The sequence below is a fragment of the Coregonus clupeaformis genome, chromosome 14 (assembly GCF_020615455.1).
Source record: "Coregonus clupeaformis isolate EN_2021a chromosome 14, ASM2061545v1, whole genome shotgun sequence".
Classification (NCBI taxonomy): Eukaryota; Metazoa; Chordata; class Actinopteri; order Salmoniformes; family Salmonidae; genus Coregonus; species Coregonus clupeaformis.
Genome location: NC_059205.1, coordinates 32,286,305 through 32,298,740, shown reverse-complemented (window position 1 = coordinate 32,298,740; position 12,436 = coordinate 32,286,305). Strand labels below are relative to the sequence as shown.

Sequence of the window (12,436 nt, the reverse complement as noted above, 5' to 3'; positions counted from 1 at the left end):
AGAGAGAGAGAGAGAGAGAGAGAGAGAGAGAGAGAGAGAGAGAGAGAGAGAGAGAGAGAGAGAGAGAGAGAGAGAGAGAGAGAGAGAGAGAGAGAGAGAGAGAGAGAGAGATAAAGAAGTGCGATTATTATTGATGAACGTTTGAAGAACGATCTGGCCTTAATGGCCATGTACTCTTATAATCTCCACCCGGCCCAGCCAGAAGAGGACTGGCCACCCCTCAGAGCCTGGTTCCTCTCTAGGTTTCCTCTTAGGTTCCTGCCTTTCTAGGGAGTTTTTCCTAGCCACTGTGCTTCTACATCTGCATTGCTTGCTGTTTGGGGTTTTAGGCTGTGTTTCTGTATAAGCACTTTGTGACATCTGCTGATGTAAAAAGGGCTTTATAAATACATTTGATTGATTGATTGTCACAAAAAAAATGTGCGTTTTATAGCGAATGTGCCACTCTGGACTTGGCACGTAGCTGTAGCCAACAGCTCCCAGATACAGTGTGGGTGTATAGCCTACATGATGAGATTATTATGGACAAAATAGCAAGATTAGTTTTATTTGTCAAATGGCAGCCAAGCATCGATCATCATGTCACCAGAGTAAGACCCTCAATATTTATTGGAAAGGAGCTCATCACCGTGCACTTTCACCACCCTGTGAAGTTCATAATCTGGAGCCTAATAAACGGCATTCTTTCCCGAGTCGTAGTGGGAGAACCACACAACATATCGTCGCGTGACTCTAAGTTTACTTCAATATGATGGTTATTATATCAATATTTGTGCATAAAGGCGTTTCCACCACCATTTCTTGCATAATTAATTGTACAGACAGAAAAAGATCCCACCTTGTCTAGCGTATTTTGTTTTATCGACATTTGGAAAGTTTACTGACAAATGTTGTGTTTCCATCAGGCCTGCTGTGACATTTTCTATCCAAAAGTTTGGATGGAAACCTGGTTTGTTCTCCTTTTTGTTTCCCTATAAACACTGGGTTTCTGTCACATCATGGCTTCTGACTAGTTAGTATTTTTCCAGGTAGTGTCCCTCCTCTCTCTTTCCCCCTCCCTCCCTCGTTATTTATTTATCTCTCTCTCTCTCTCTCTCTCTCTCTCACCTCCCACTCTCACCTCCCACTCTCACCCCCACTCTCGTCCTTCATAACTTTTAGGTAGCATTATAAATATGAGAACGAAAGAGACAGAGAGAGAGATAGAGAGAGACGCACCGAGATAGACAGAGGGGGGCAGAGAGAGAGGGAGGGAGAAAGAGAGCGATAGAGAGAGGGGGGCAGAGAGAGGAAGTATGTGTAGTGTTAGTCAGCAGATTTGAGCTGGTGATCTACAGTAGCGCAGGGCTGTCCCAGCCTCCTTGTCTCGTTCAGCTCCTCTAGGAGGACACCTCCCTCCCTCCCTACCTCAGCTGGAATTAAATGGCAAATCAATAGCCCTGTCATCTAGCTTCCCTTTTTCTTCTAACACATGATGAAGGGGCTGGCTCGCTGGCTGTGTGCGTGTGTGAGCGTGTGTGTGTGTGTGTGTGTGTGTGTGTGAGCGATTCAAAGCATTACCAGACTAAAAGGCAGCAAACTATGAGGTTATCAGCTTTGATGCTAACATGGCAATTGGCCCATGAGTGGTGGGGCTATGTGCCATCCCCTCAATCTCCTGTCCCTGTCCCCTTTCCCATGTAAGGGTGACTTGACTGAAGGTCACTGCTGTACCATAGGACACAAAGCCAAATGCCACTAGCCTCTGGTGTTGCTACTGACAACACACGCTCTGCCTGTTTTCTCAACATGACAATTCATTTGTATTTTCATTTCAACTGTTGAGTCAGACCACTGACTTTGCTAACTCCACAATATCACAGATGTGTGATATTTAACAATTTACCATAGTATGACAGAGGAACAGAAAAGGTCAGTCAAAGACCCATAGTGTTTTGAGGTTTGTTTTCAACTTTGGGAGCATTCTAACAGAGTGCACTTACTCTTATAACAGTGTGGTTACATGCGCACAGCAGCACACTGCTCTTGAACCAACAAGCTACATAATACATATTATAAACTGGGTGGTTCGAGCCCTGAATGCTGATTGGTTGAAAACTGTGGTGTATCAGACCGTATACCACGGGTATGACAAAACATTTATTTTTACTGCTGTAATTATGTTGGTAACCAGTTTATAATAGCAATAAGACTTCTCGGGGTTTGTCATATATGGCCAATATACCACGGCTAAGGGCTGTGTCCAGGCGCTCCACGTTGCGTCGTGCATAAGAACAGCCCTTAGCTGTTGTATATTGGCCATATACCACACCTCCTCGGGCCTTATTGTTTAAATATACTAGTCATAACCTCTCTCTCTCCTCCTCCTCCCTCTTCTCCTTCTCTCTGTCAGGTTCTCTCGTCTGCGTAGCCTCAATCTCTCTAATAACCAGCTGGGTCAGTTCCCCATGGCCATCTGCGACATCCCCACCCTCACCGAGGTCAACCTCAGCTGTAACTACCTGACCAACGTGGACCAAACTGTGGGATCCATGACCAAGTAAGAACCAGGAAGTGTCTAGGGGTCAATGGCACCCTATAGAGTACCACAGTATGAGTCATAATACCCATAAAACCTAGCAGTCAAACAGGGAAATGGTTCCAATCGTTTTTCCACCATTCGTTTTTCCTATAGGGGATAAGCCTACACGAAACACATCCCTCTAACCTTCAACATGAAGTATCAGTGGTTAGTGTGAGTTTCTACCTATCTACCCCAGACACAGGAGACAATTGGATAGGTTCTGAAATATCATAGATATATTAAATATGTTAAATATTTCAGATGATTGTCTGATGATCTGATGGTAACCTGAAGTGTATGCAGAATGAACTGATAGGAAAAATGATAGTAGTTCACGTGGGGTGATAATTTAGGACAGGAAAGAGAAACTGTGATAAGGTGATGCCTGCTTCCTCTCAGCAGCAGCAGCAGCTTAGCTGATCACCTCTCATCTAATGGAAGGATCTGGAATACAGCCTGTGAATTCCTCAGTATGCCCACTGAGCCTCAATGCTACTACTGCCACCTCCTGGTTGTAGAGAGATAGACCTTAGTATCAGAATGTGGAGAAGAATGTTGTTCAAAAGGGACTTAACTGTTTGTAATGAAGCTCTTTTGATTGTACTTGATCACCATGCATTGGACAGGGGATCTTAAAAGAACAGATAAATTGCTGTCTTCTCACATCATGCTCTATCATACTATCCAGGTCTGTGCCCAAACAGTTTGAGCTTCTACTTCTAAAAATCCACCTTTCCAGAAATAAGTCTCTCACTGTTGCCGCTTGCTACAGACCCCCCTCAGCCCCCAGCTGTGCCCTGGACACCATATGTGAATTGATTGCCCCCCATTTATCCTCAGAGTTCGTACTGCTTGGTGACCTAAATTGGGATATGCTTAATACCCCAGCCATCCTACAATCCAAACTAGATGCCCTCAACCTCACGCAAATTATCAACGAACCTACCAGGTACAACCCTAAATCCGTAAACATGGGTACCCTCATAGATATCATCCTGACTAACATACCCTCTAAATACACCTCAGCTGTCTTCAACCAGGATCTCAGCGATCACTGCCTTATTGCCTGCGTCCGTAACGGGTCCGCGGTCAAACGACCACCCCTCATCACTGTCAAACGCTCCCTAAAACACTTTAGCGAGCAGGCCTTCCTAATTGACCTGGCCCAGGTATCCTGGATGGATATAGATCTCATTCCGTCAGTAGAGGATGCCTGGTTGTTCTTTAAAAGTAATGTCCTCTCAATCTTAAATAAACATGCCCCATTCAAAAAATACAGAACTAAGAACCGATATAGCCCCTGGTTCTCCTCAGACTTGACTGCCCTTGACCAGCACAAAAACATCCTGTGGCGTACAGCATTAGCATCAAATAGCCCCCGCGATATGCAACTTTTCAGGGAAGTTAGGAACCAATATACACAAGCAGTCAGGAAAGCAAAGGCTAACTTTTTCAAACAGAAATTTGCATCCTGTAGCACTAACTCCAAAAAGTTTTGGGACACTGTAAAGTCCATGGAGAATAAGAGCACTTCCTCCCAGCTGCCCACTGCACTGAGGCTAGGAAACACTATCACCACCGATAAATCTACAATAATCGAGAATTTCAACAAGCATTTTGCTACAGCTGGCCATGCTTTCCATCTGGCTACCACTACCCCGGCCACCAACTCTGCACCCTCCGCTGCAACTTGCCCATGCCCCCCGCTTCTCCTTCACACAAATTCAGACAGCTGATGTTTTGAAAGCGCTGCAAAATCTGGACCCCTACAAATCAGCTGGGCTAGACAATCTGGACCCTTTCTTTCTAAAACTAGCCGCCGAAATTGTCGCAACCCCTATTACTAGTCTGTTCAACCTCTCTTTCATAACGTCTGAGATCCCCAGAGATTGGAAAGCTGCCGCGGTCATCCCCCTCTTCAAAGGGGGTGACACTTTAGATCCAAACTGCTACAGACCTATATCCATCCTGCCCTGCCTTTCGAAAGTATTTGAAAGCCAAGTTAACAAACAGATCACCGACCATTTCGAATACCACCGTACCTTCTCCGCTATGCAATCCGGTTTCCGAGCTGGTCATGGGTGCACTTCAGCCACGCTCAAGGTCCTAAACGATATTATAACCGCGATTGATAATAGACAGTACTGTGCAGCCGTCTTCATCGACCTGGCCAAGGCTTTCGACTCTGTCAACCACCGCATTCTTATTGGCAGACTAAATAGCCTTGGTTTCTCAAATGACTGCCTCGCCTGGTTCACCAACTACTTCTCAGATAGAGTTCAGTGTGTCAAATCGGAGGGCCTGTTGTCTGGACCTATGGCAGTCTCTATGGGGGTGCCACAGGGTTCAATTCTTGGGCCGACACTTTTCTCCGTGTATATCAATGATGTCGCTCTTGCTGCTGGTGACTCTCAGATCCACCTCTACGCAGACCGACACCATTTTGTATACATCTGGCCCTTCATTGGACACTGTGTTAACAAACCTCCAAACGAGCTTCAATGCCATACAACACTCCTTCAGTAGCCTCCAACTGCTCTTAAACACTAGTAAAACTAAATGCATGCTTTTCAATCGAACGCTGCTGGCACCCGCCCACCCGACTAGAATCACCACTCTCGACGGGTCTGACCTAGAGTATGTGGACAACTACAAATACCTAGGTGTCTGGTTAGACTGTAAACTCAACTTCCAGACTCACATAAAGAATCTCCAATCCAAAGTTAAATCTAGAATCGGCTTCCTATTTCGCAACAAAGCCTCCTTCACTCATGCTGCCAAACATGCCCTCGTAAAACTGACTATCCTACCGATCCTTGACTTCGGCGATGTCATTTACAAAATAGCCTCCAACACTCTACTCAGCAAATTGGATGTAGTCTATCACAGTGCCATCCGTTTTGTCTCCAAAGCCCCATACACTACCCACCACTGTGACCTGTACGCTCTTGTTGGCTGGTCCTCACTACATGTTCGTCGTCAAACCCACTGGCTCCAGGCCATCTATAAATCACTGCTAGGCAAATCCCCGCCTTATCTTAGCTCATTGGTCACCATAGCAGCACCCACCCGTAGTCTGCGCTCCAGCAGGTATATCTCACTGGTCATTCCCAAAGCCAACACCTCCTTTGGCCGCCATTCCTTCCAGTTCTCTGCTGCCAATGACTGGAACGAATTGCAAAAATCTCTGAAGCTGGAGACTCTTATCTCCCTCAATAACTTTAAGCATCAGTTGTCAGAGCACCTTACCGATCACTGCACCTGTACACAGCCCATCTGAAATTAACCCACCCAACTACCTCATCCCTATATTGTTATTTATTTTGCTCTTTTGCACCCCAGTATCTCTATTTGCACATAATCTCTTGCACATCTAGCATTCCAGTGTTAATACTATTGTAATTATTTTGCACTATAGCCTATTTATTGCCTTACCTCCATAACTTGCTACATTTGCACACACTGTATATATATTTTCTGCTGTATTTTTGACTTTATGTTTTTTACCCCATATGTAACTCTGTGTTGTTTTTATTGCACTGCTTTGCTTTATCTTGGCCAGGTCGCAGTTGTAAATGACAACCTGTTCTCAACTGGCTTACCTGGTTAAATAAAGGTGAAATAAAAAATAAAAATGCTCACCTCGCTCTCTCTCTCTCTCTCTCTCTCTCTCTCTCCCTTTCTCCAGTCTGCAGACGTTTCTCCTGGACGGTAACTGTCTGAGTGAGTTACCCAGTGAGCTGGGCTCACTCCAGAGACTGGGCTACCTGGGCCTGTCCTTCAACCAGTTTACCCACGTGCCTCAGGTGCTAGAGCGTCTGGTGTCCATGGAGAGGCTGTGTATGGCCGGTAACAGCCTGGACACACTGGTGCTGCAGAACTTCAGACTACTCCGGGTCAAACACGTCGACCTACGGTACGCGGCTAGATAGACAGATGTAGATAGACGGACGGACAGAGAGACAGGCAGACAAACTCTATTCAGATCCTATCTACAGCTCATGTTAAAGAAACATTTTGTAATCCAGTCACAGAGTACACAGACATCAAGCTTTGCACCCAGGCCAAAACATTTGGTGTCCCGTTTTTTCCAATTGCATGTACAGTAATGGCAGATGCATGCAACTTGGTCACCAGATGAACACCATGCGTGTTTTGGCCATTCTTATGATCTGATCACAATCTACACCTACCCGGAATCACGTCTAAACACCTGGCGTGAAACATTCAATCTCACTGATGTTGGTCACAATCCAATCACAGAATGCTTATAATCCCATGCATGTTTAGACACTTGGGTGTTGCCAGCCAGACACATGTTTGACTGGAGTTATCTCTCTATCGCAAAACTCAAACATTGAGAGGAAACTATACTAAACTGTATGGAACAGAACCAGGCTAAACAGAAAGTCGGCATGGAACAGAACCAGGCTAAACAGAGAATAAGAGTGGAACAGAACCAGGCTAAACAGAGAGTCAGCATGGAACAGAACCAGGCTAAACAGAAAGTCGGCATGGAACAGAACCAGGCTAAACAGAGAATAAGAGTGGAACAGAACCAGGCTAAACAGAGAGTCAGCATGGAACAGAACCAAGCTAAACAGAGAATCAGAGTGAAACAGAACCAGGCTAAACAGAGTCAGATGGAACCAGGCTAAACAGACAATCAGATGGAACCAGGCTAAACCGACAGTTGGCATGGAACAGAACCAGGCTAAACAGACAGTCAGCATGGAACAGAACTAGGCTAAATAGACAGTCAGTATGGAACAGAACCAGGCTAAACAGAGAATCAGAGTGAAACAGAACCAGGCTAAACAGAGTCAGATGGAACCAGGCTAAACAGACAATCAGATGGAACCAGGCTAAACCGACAGTTGGCATGGAACAGAACCAGGCTAAACAGACAGTCAGCATGGAAAGTCACGTAATCATTACTAGACCGGTGTTCTCCCCCCTGCTTGAGAAAGAGCAGGCTTTGAGTGACTTAGCATTATTTGTCTAGTTAATACATCACTCCTCTCACACCGATGGGACATTCACTAAAGTGCCTCTGCATCATGTTCTCAAATTCAGGACCAAAGATCACACGTGATTGTAGCTAGAGATGAATATGGTGCGGTCTGTTCTTTTTGTCGGTCGGAGCAGCTTTTTCCAGTCTTTTACAAAAATATGTAGAAATGTGTTAGTGTCAGGTTAGCTGGCACGTATAACTGTTAATGAGTAACCCTGATGGTGCATACACAGAGATAGGGCCATTGAGTTCAGACCTTAGATTTTAAGTATAGGAGAGGAGACTTCAGTACATTTATTTAGCCACACATATGAGATATCGGACCATCTATTAGGGATTGTAGATATTGAATCAATGTGTTCATTTCAATTAAACTCAGATTTGATTTCAAAATCCCCTTAGTTGACAACTCAATCAAATATCAATCCATACAGACATTGATCTTAATCTGATGCCTGTGTCCAGAGGGTTAATTAGGCTACGGCCCATACTGCCTACTGTCCAATTATGCATGACCTCAAACCTCTGCCCTCTGTGCCATCAGGCTGAATAAGATCCGGGTGGTGGTTCCAGATGAGCCAGACCTTCTGAGACACGTGACCCAGCTGGATGTGCGTGACAACGGGCTGGAGGAGCTGGATGCTTCCCTCTTCCCCCGTCTGGAGGTCCTCCACTGTGAGAGGAACCACATCGCCACCCTCAAGGCCAAGGGCTCCATGCTCAAGGCTGTCTATGCACAGAACAACGGTGGGTCTGCATCCCCAGTTAGAGTCCATCAATGCCTGCTGTGCTTGTAAGGATGTAGTTGGGTGAAGTTGACCCTAGACGCTGATCTTGGGTCAGTTTCGCATTTTCCACACTAATGGTTAAAGCTGAGATCCGCGATAGATGAAACAACGCCACTGGCCGCCCCAGGTGAATTTGTTATTCTTTTTGTTTTGAGACAATGAGCATCCAGCATCATTGTAAAAATATGTTGGACATACTCTGCTGTTCTATTGCACGTGCATATAAAAAACAGTGTTCATTGTTAGAAGTAACGTCTTTGTTGTTGTAATATCGCAAACGGACGTGGGGAGGGCCTGCTGCATCTGGAATTCCTCCACTATTGCCAGTGTCATTCTCAATCTCCATCACTACCTAGCTACAGCGTCTGGTTCCATTTGTCATGTCACACAGATTGGTGGTTTAATGCTCTCTTATTGTGTTCTCTTCTACAGAGCTACAGGAACTGGATGTCAGCCCAGTGCCCTCCAACCTCACCTATATGGACATCTCCAGGTGAGGCCAGCAACTTCCCTTAAACACTCAACATTACTGAAAATACTGTACAGACACTTTCTAAAACCTAACATACTCACAAAGCCTCTTCAAACCTGACCTCTCTCTTCCCCTCTCCCTCTCTCTGTAGGAATCGTATGGAGGCCATCCCAGAGTGGCTGTGTGAGATTAAGAAACTAGAAGTTCTGGACATCAGCCACAACCTCGTTACTGAGCTCCCAGCACGGTCAGTCTCTCTCTCTCTCTCTCTCTCTCTCTCTCTCTCTCTCTCTCTCTCTCTCTCTCTCTCTCGCTCTCGCTCTCGCTCTCGCTCTCTCTCGCTCTCTCTATCTAGCGCTATCTACGGTCAGTCTCTCTCTGTCTCTCTCTATCCATCTCTATTTACGGTCAGTCTCTCTCTCTCTATCTATGGTCAGTCTGTCTCTATCTCTATCTACGGTCAGTCACTCTCTCTATCCATCTCTATCTATGGTCAGTCTCTCTCTATCTATCTATGGTCGGTCTCTCTCTCGCTCTATCTATCTCTATTTACGGTCAGTCTCTCTCTATCTCTCTCTCGCTCTCAATTCAATTCAATTCAAAGGGCTTTATTGGCATGGGAAACATTGCCAAACATAAACTTCTCTCTCTCTCTCTCTCTCTCTCGCTCTCTCTCTCTATCTAGGTCTATTTACGGTCAGTCTCTCTCGCTCGCTCTCAATTCAATTCAAAGGGCTTTATTGGCATGGGAAACATTGCCAAACGTAAACTTCTCTCTCTCTCTTTTTCTCTATCTACGGTCAGTCTCTCTCGTCGGAGTGCATGCTGGGAGTGAGTCGTGAAGCTGGAGTGATTGTGAGAGCGACTGGAATTATTTTCACTCCATTGGGTTTCGGTGTATATACAGTGCTATGAAAAAGTATTTGCCCCCTTTCTAATTTTCTCTACTTTTGCATATTTGTGATACTGAATGTTATCAGATCTTCAACCAAAACCTAATATTAGATAAAGGGAACATAAGTGAACAAATAACACAACAATTACATATTTATTTAATTTATTTCATAAACAAAGTTATGCAACACCCAATTCCCCTGTGTGAAAAAGTTATTGACCCCTTACACTCAATAACTGGTTGTGCCACCTTTAGCTGCAATGACTCCAACCAAATGCTTCCTGTAGTTGTTGATCAGTCTCTCACGTCGCTGTGGAGGAATTTTGGCCCACTCTTCCATGCAGAACTGCTTTAACTCATTGACGTGTGGGTTTTCAAGCATGAACTGCTCGTTTCAAGTCCTGCCACAACATCTCAATTGGGATTAGGTCTGGACTTTGACTAGGCCATTCCAAAACTTCCAATCTGTTGCTTTTTAGCAATTTTCATGTAGACTTGATTGTGTGTTTTGGATCATTGTCTTGCTGCATGACCCAGCTGCGCTTCAGCTTCAGCTCACAGACAGATGGTCTGACATTCTCCTGTAGAATTCTCTGATACAGAGCAGAATTCATGGTTCCTTCTATTAAGGCAAGTCGTCCAGGTCCTGAGGCAGCAAAGCATCCCCAAACCATCACACCACCACCACCATGCTTGACCTTTGGTATGATGTTCTTACTGTGTAATGGAGAGTTTGGGATGTTGTGGCAGGACTTGAAACGAGCAGTTCATGCTTGAAAACCCACACGTCACTGAGTTAAAGCAGTTCTGCATGGAAGAGTGGGCCAAAATTCCTCCACAGCGACGTGAGAGACTGATCAACAACTACAGGAAGCATTTGGTTGGAGTCATTGCAGCTAAAGGTGGCACAACCAGTTATTGAGTGTAAGGGGTCAATTACTTTTTCACACAGGGGAATTGGGTGTTGCATAACTTTGTTTATGAAATAAATTAAATAAATATGTAATTGTTGTGTTATTTGTCCACTTATGTTCCCTTTATCTAATATTAGGTTTTGGTTGAAGATCTGATAACATTCAGTATCACAAATATGCAAAAGTAGAGAAAATTAGAAAGGGGGCAAATACTTTTTCATAGCACTGTATATATATATATATATATATATTGATTAGTTTAGTTGTTTTAAGGTTATCTTGTCTCACTATCACTAAGCACGTATAGGGGTGGTGGGATCGTTGAGGTTGATTTTCTCGAGGGCGCAACCAATGGGTAGGGCAGGTTGCAATGGCCACTCGCGGAGGTTTGGAGTTTGAAAAACTTAGTCGGCGGCATGGAGTAAATATTCCTGCTGCAGCAGGGTGTTCAGTGGAAGAATGTAGCTTAGCAGTAGGTGCTATCATTGGGTATGATAGCATAAAATCAGCCTCAAGGATGAATAGCGCTGTAGTGATACTCGTAGATTCCATTGAAAAGGTGAATACGATAGTTGAGAGTGGTATTGTGTTGCGGGAGACACAGACGTCGGTATTTCCTCTTATGAATCCGGCGAAGAAAGTTATACTTTCTAACGTGCCACCATTTGTTAGAGATGAAGTGTTGGAGCGAGAGTTATCTCGTCATGGTCAACTTTTTTGGATGCAAATCTCCTTTGCTGAAGCATGTCGTGTCTCATAGGAGACAAGTGCATATGATTTTAAAGAAGGACACTGACGTTCAGTTTTAAGATTGATGGATTTGATTATGTCTTCTACGCTTCTACTGAATCAATGAAATGCTTTGGCTGTGGAAGAGAGGGGCATTTGGTACGTTATTGTCCCAAGAACGAGCGTGCGGAGTCCGGTAGCAGCTCTAGTGCTGGTATAGCTAATGCACCACCGCAAAGGGATGAACATGCTAAGGGTGCAGGGGAAGGGAGAAAGGAAGCAGTGTGGCTACGGGGGCAATTGTGGTAGATCAGAACAAAGAGGGAGGGGAAACAGTCGGTGAAATTGCGACTGCGGTCGCTGAGGTGGTGCTGGAAAATGAAATTGGAGGTCAAGAGGAGATTGAAATAATGGAAAAGGAAGCATCTGTTTTCAAAGTACCGAGGAGTAAGAGGAAGAATTTAAGGGGTGGTGAAGGGTCTAATTCTAAGAGGACAGTAGAGATTGATAAATCAGTTGAGGATAAACAGGTTGTAGAGATGGTGGAGTTTTCTTCTGGGGAGGATAGCGAGAGTGAGTCATCTGACGCGTCACAACAAAATAGTGAGAGAAATGGGGTGGAAGGGAGGTATGGGATTGAGAAGGTTTGTCAATTTCTGAATTTGACAAAAGGGAAGAAATATATGCAGGATTATAATGTAACAGATGTTTTTCCTGAATGTGAATTGTTTATTGAATCAGCAAAGTTTCTGATGTAAAAAATAACAGGGGGAGGTTTGACAATCCTTGAAATTGCTAGACTCAAGAAAGTGGTCACGAGAGTGATAAGTGATGTCAATTCTAAAGGAAATGAAAGAGTTCGGGCGCAGCCTTAACTCTGTAAAGAGATGTGGTTTCTGGGTCTTCCTCTGTATTTTATTTTCATCCATGAGCAGTTTTAAGATTTCTTCTTTAAACATAAATGGGGCAAGAGACGTTAAAAGAAGAGCCGTAGTGTATGAGTTAAGAGAAAGGGAAGTAACATACGTTTTCTACAAGAAACCCATAGTAATATGGAAAAT

General features: G+C 44.5%; 1 protein-coding gene across 1 annotated transcript in view; it reads left to right on the top strand.

The window, feature by feature from the left end:
- The window catches only part of LOC121581010 (PH domain leucine-rich repeat-containing protein phosphatase 1-like), a 96,047-nt gene that overhangs the window by 60,931 nt on the left and 22,680 nt on the right, over positions 1 to 12,436 (top strand). The window contains exons 5-9 of the mRNA XM_041896295.1: positions 2,393 to 2,539; positions 6,252 to 6,479; positions 8,122 to 8,324; positions 8,798 to 8,858; positions 8,989 to 9,084. Coding sequence (XP_041752229.1) covers positions 2,393 to 2,539; positions 6,252 to 6,479; positions 8,122 to 8,324; positions 8,798 to 8,858; positions 8,989 to 9,084 — 735 coding nt within the window. The remainder of the gene's footprint in view (positions 1 to 2,392; positions 2,540 to 6,251; positions 6,480 to 8,121; positions 8,325 to 8,797; positions 8,859 to 8,988; positions 9,085 to 12,436) is intronic.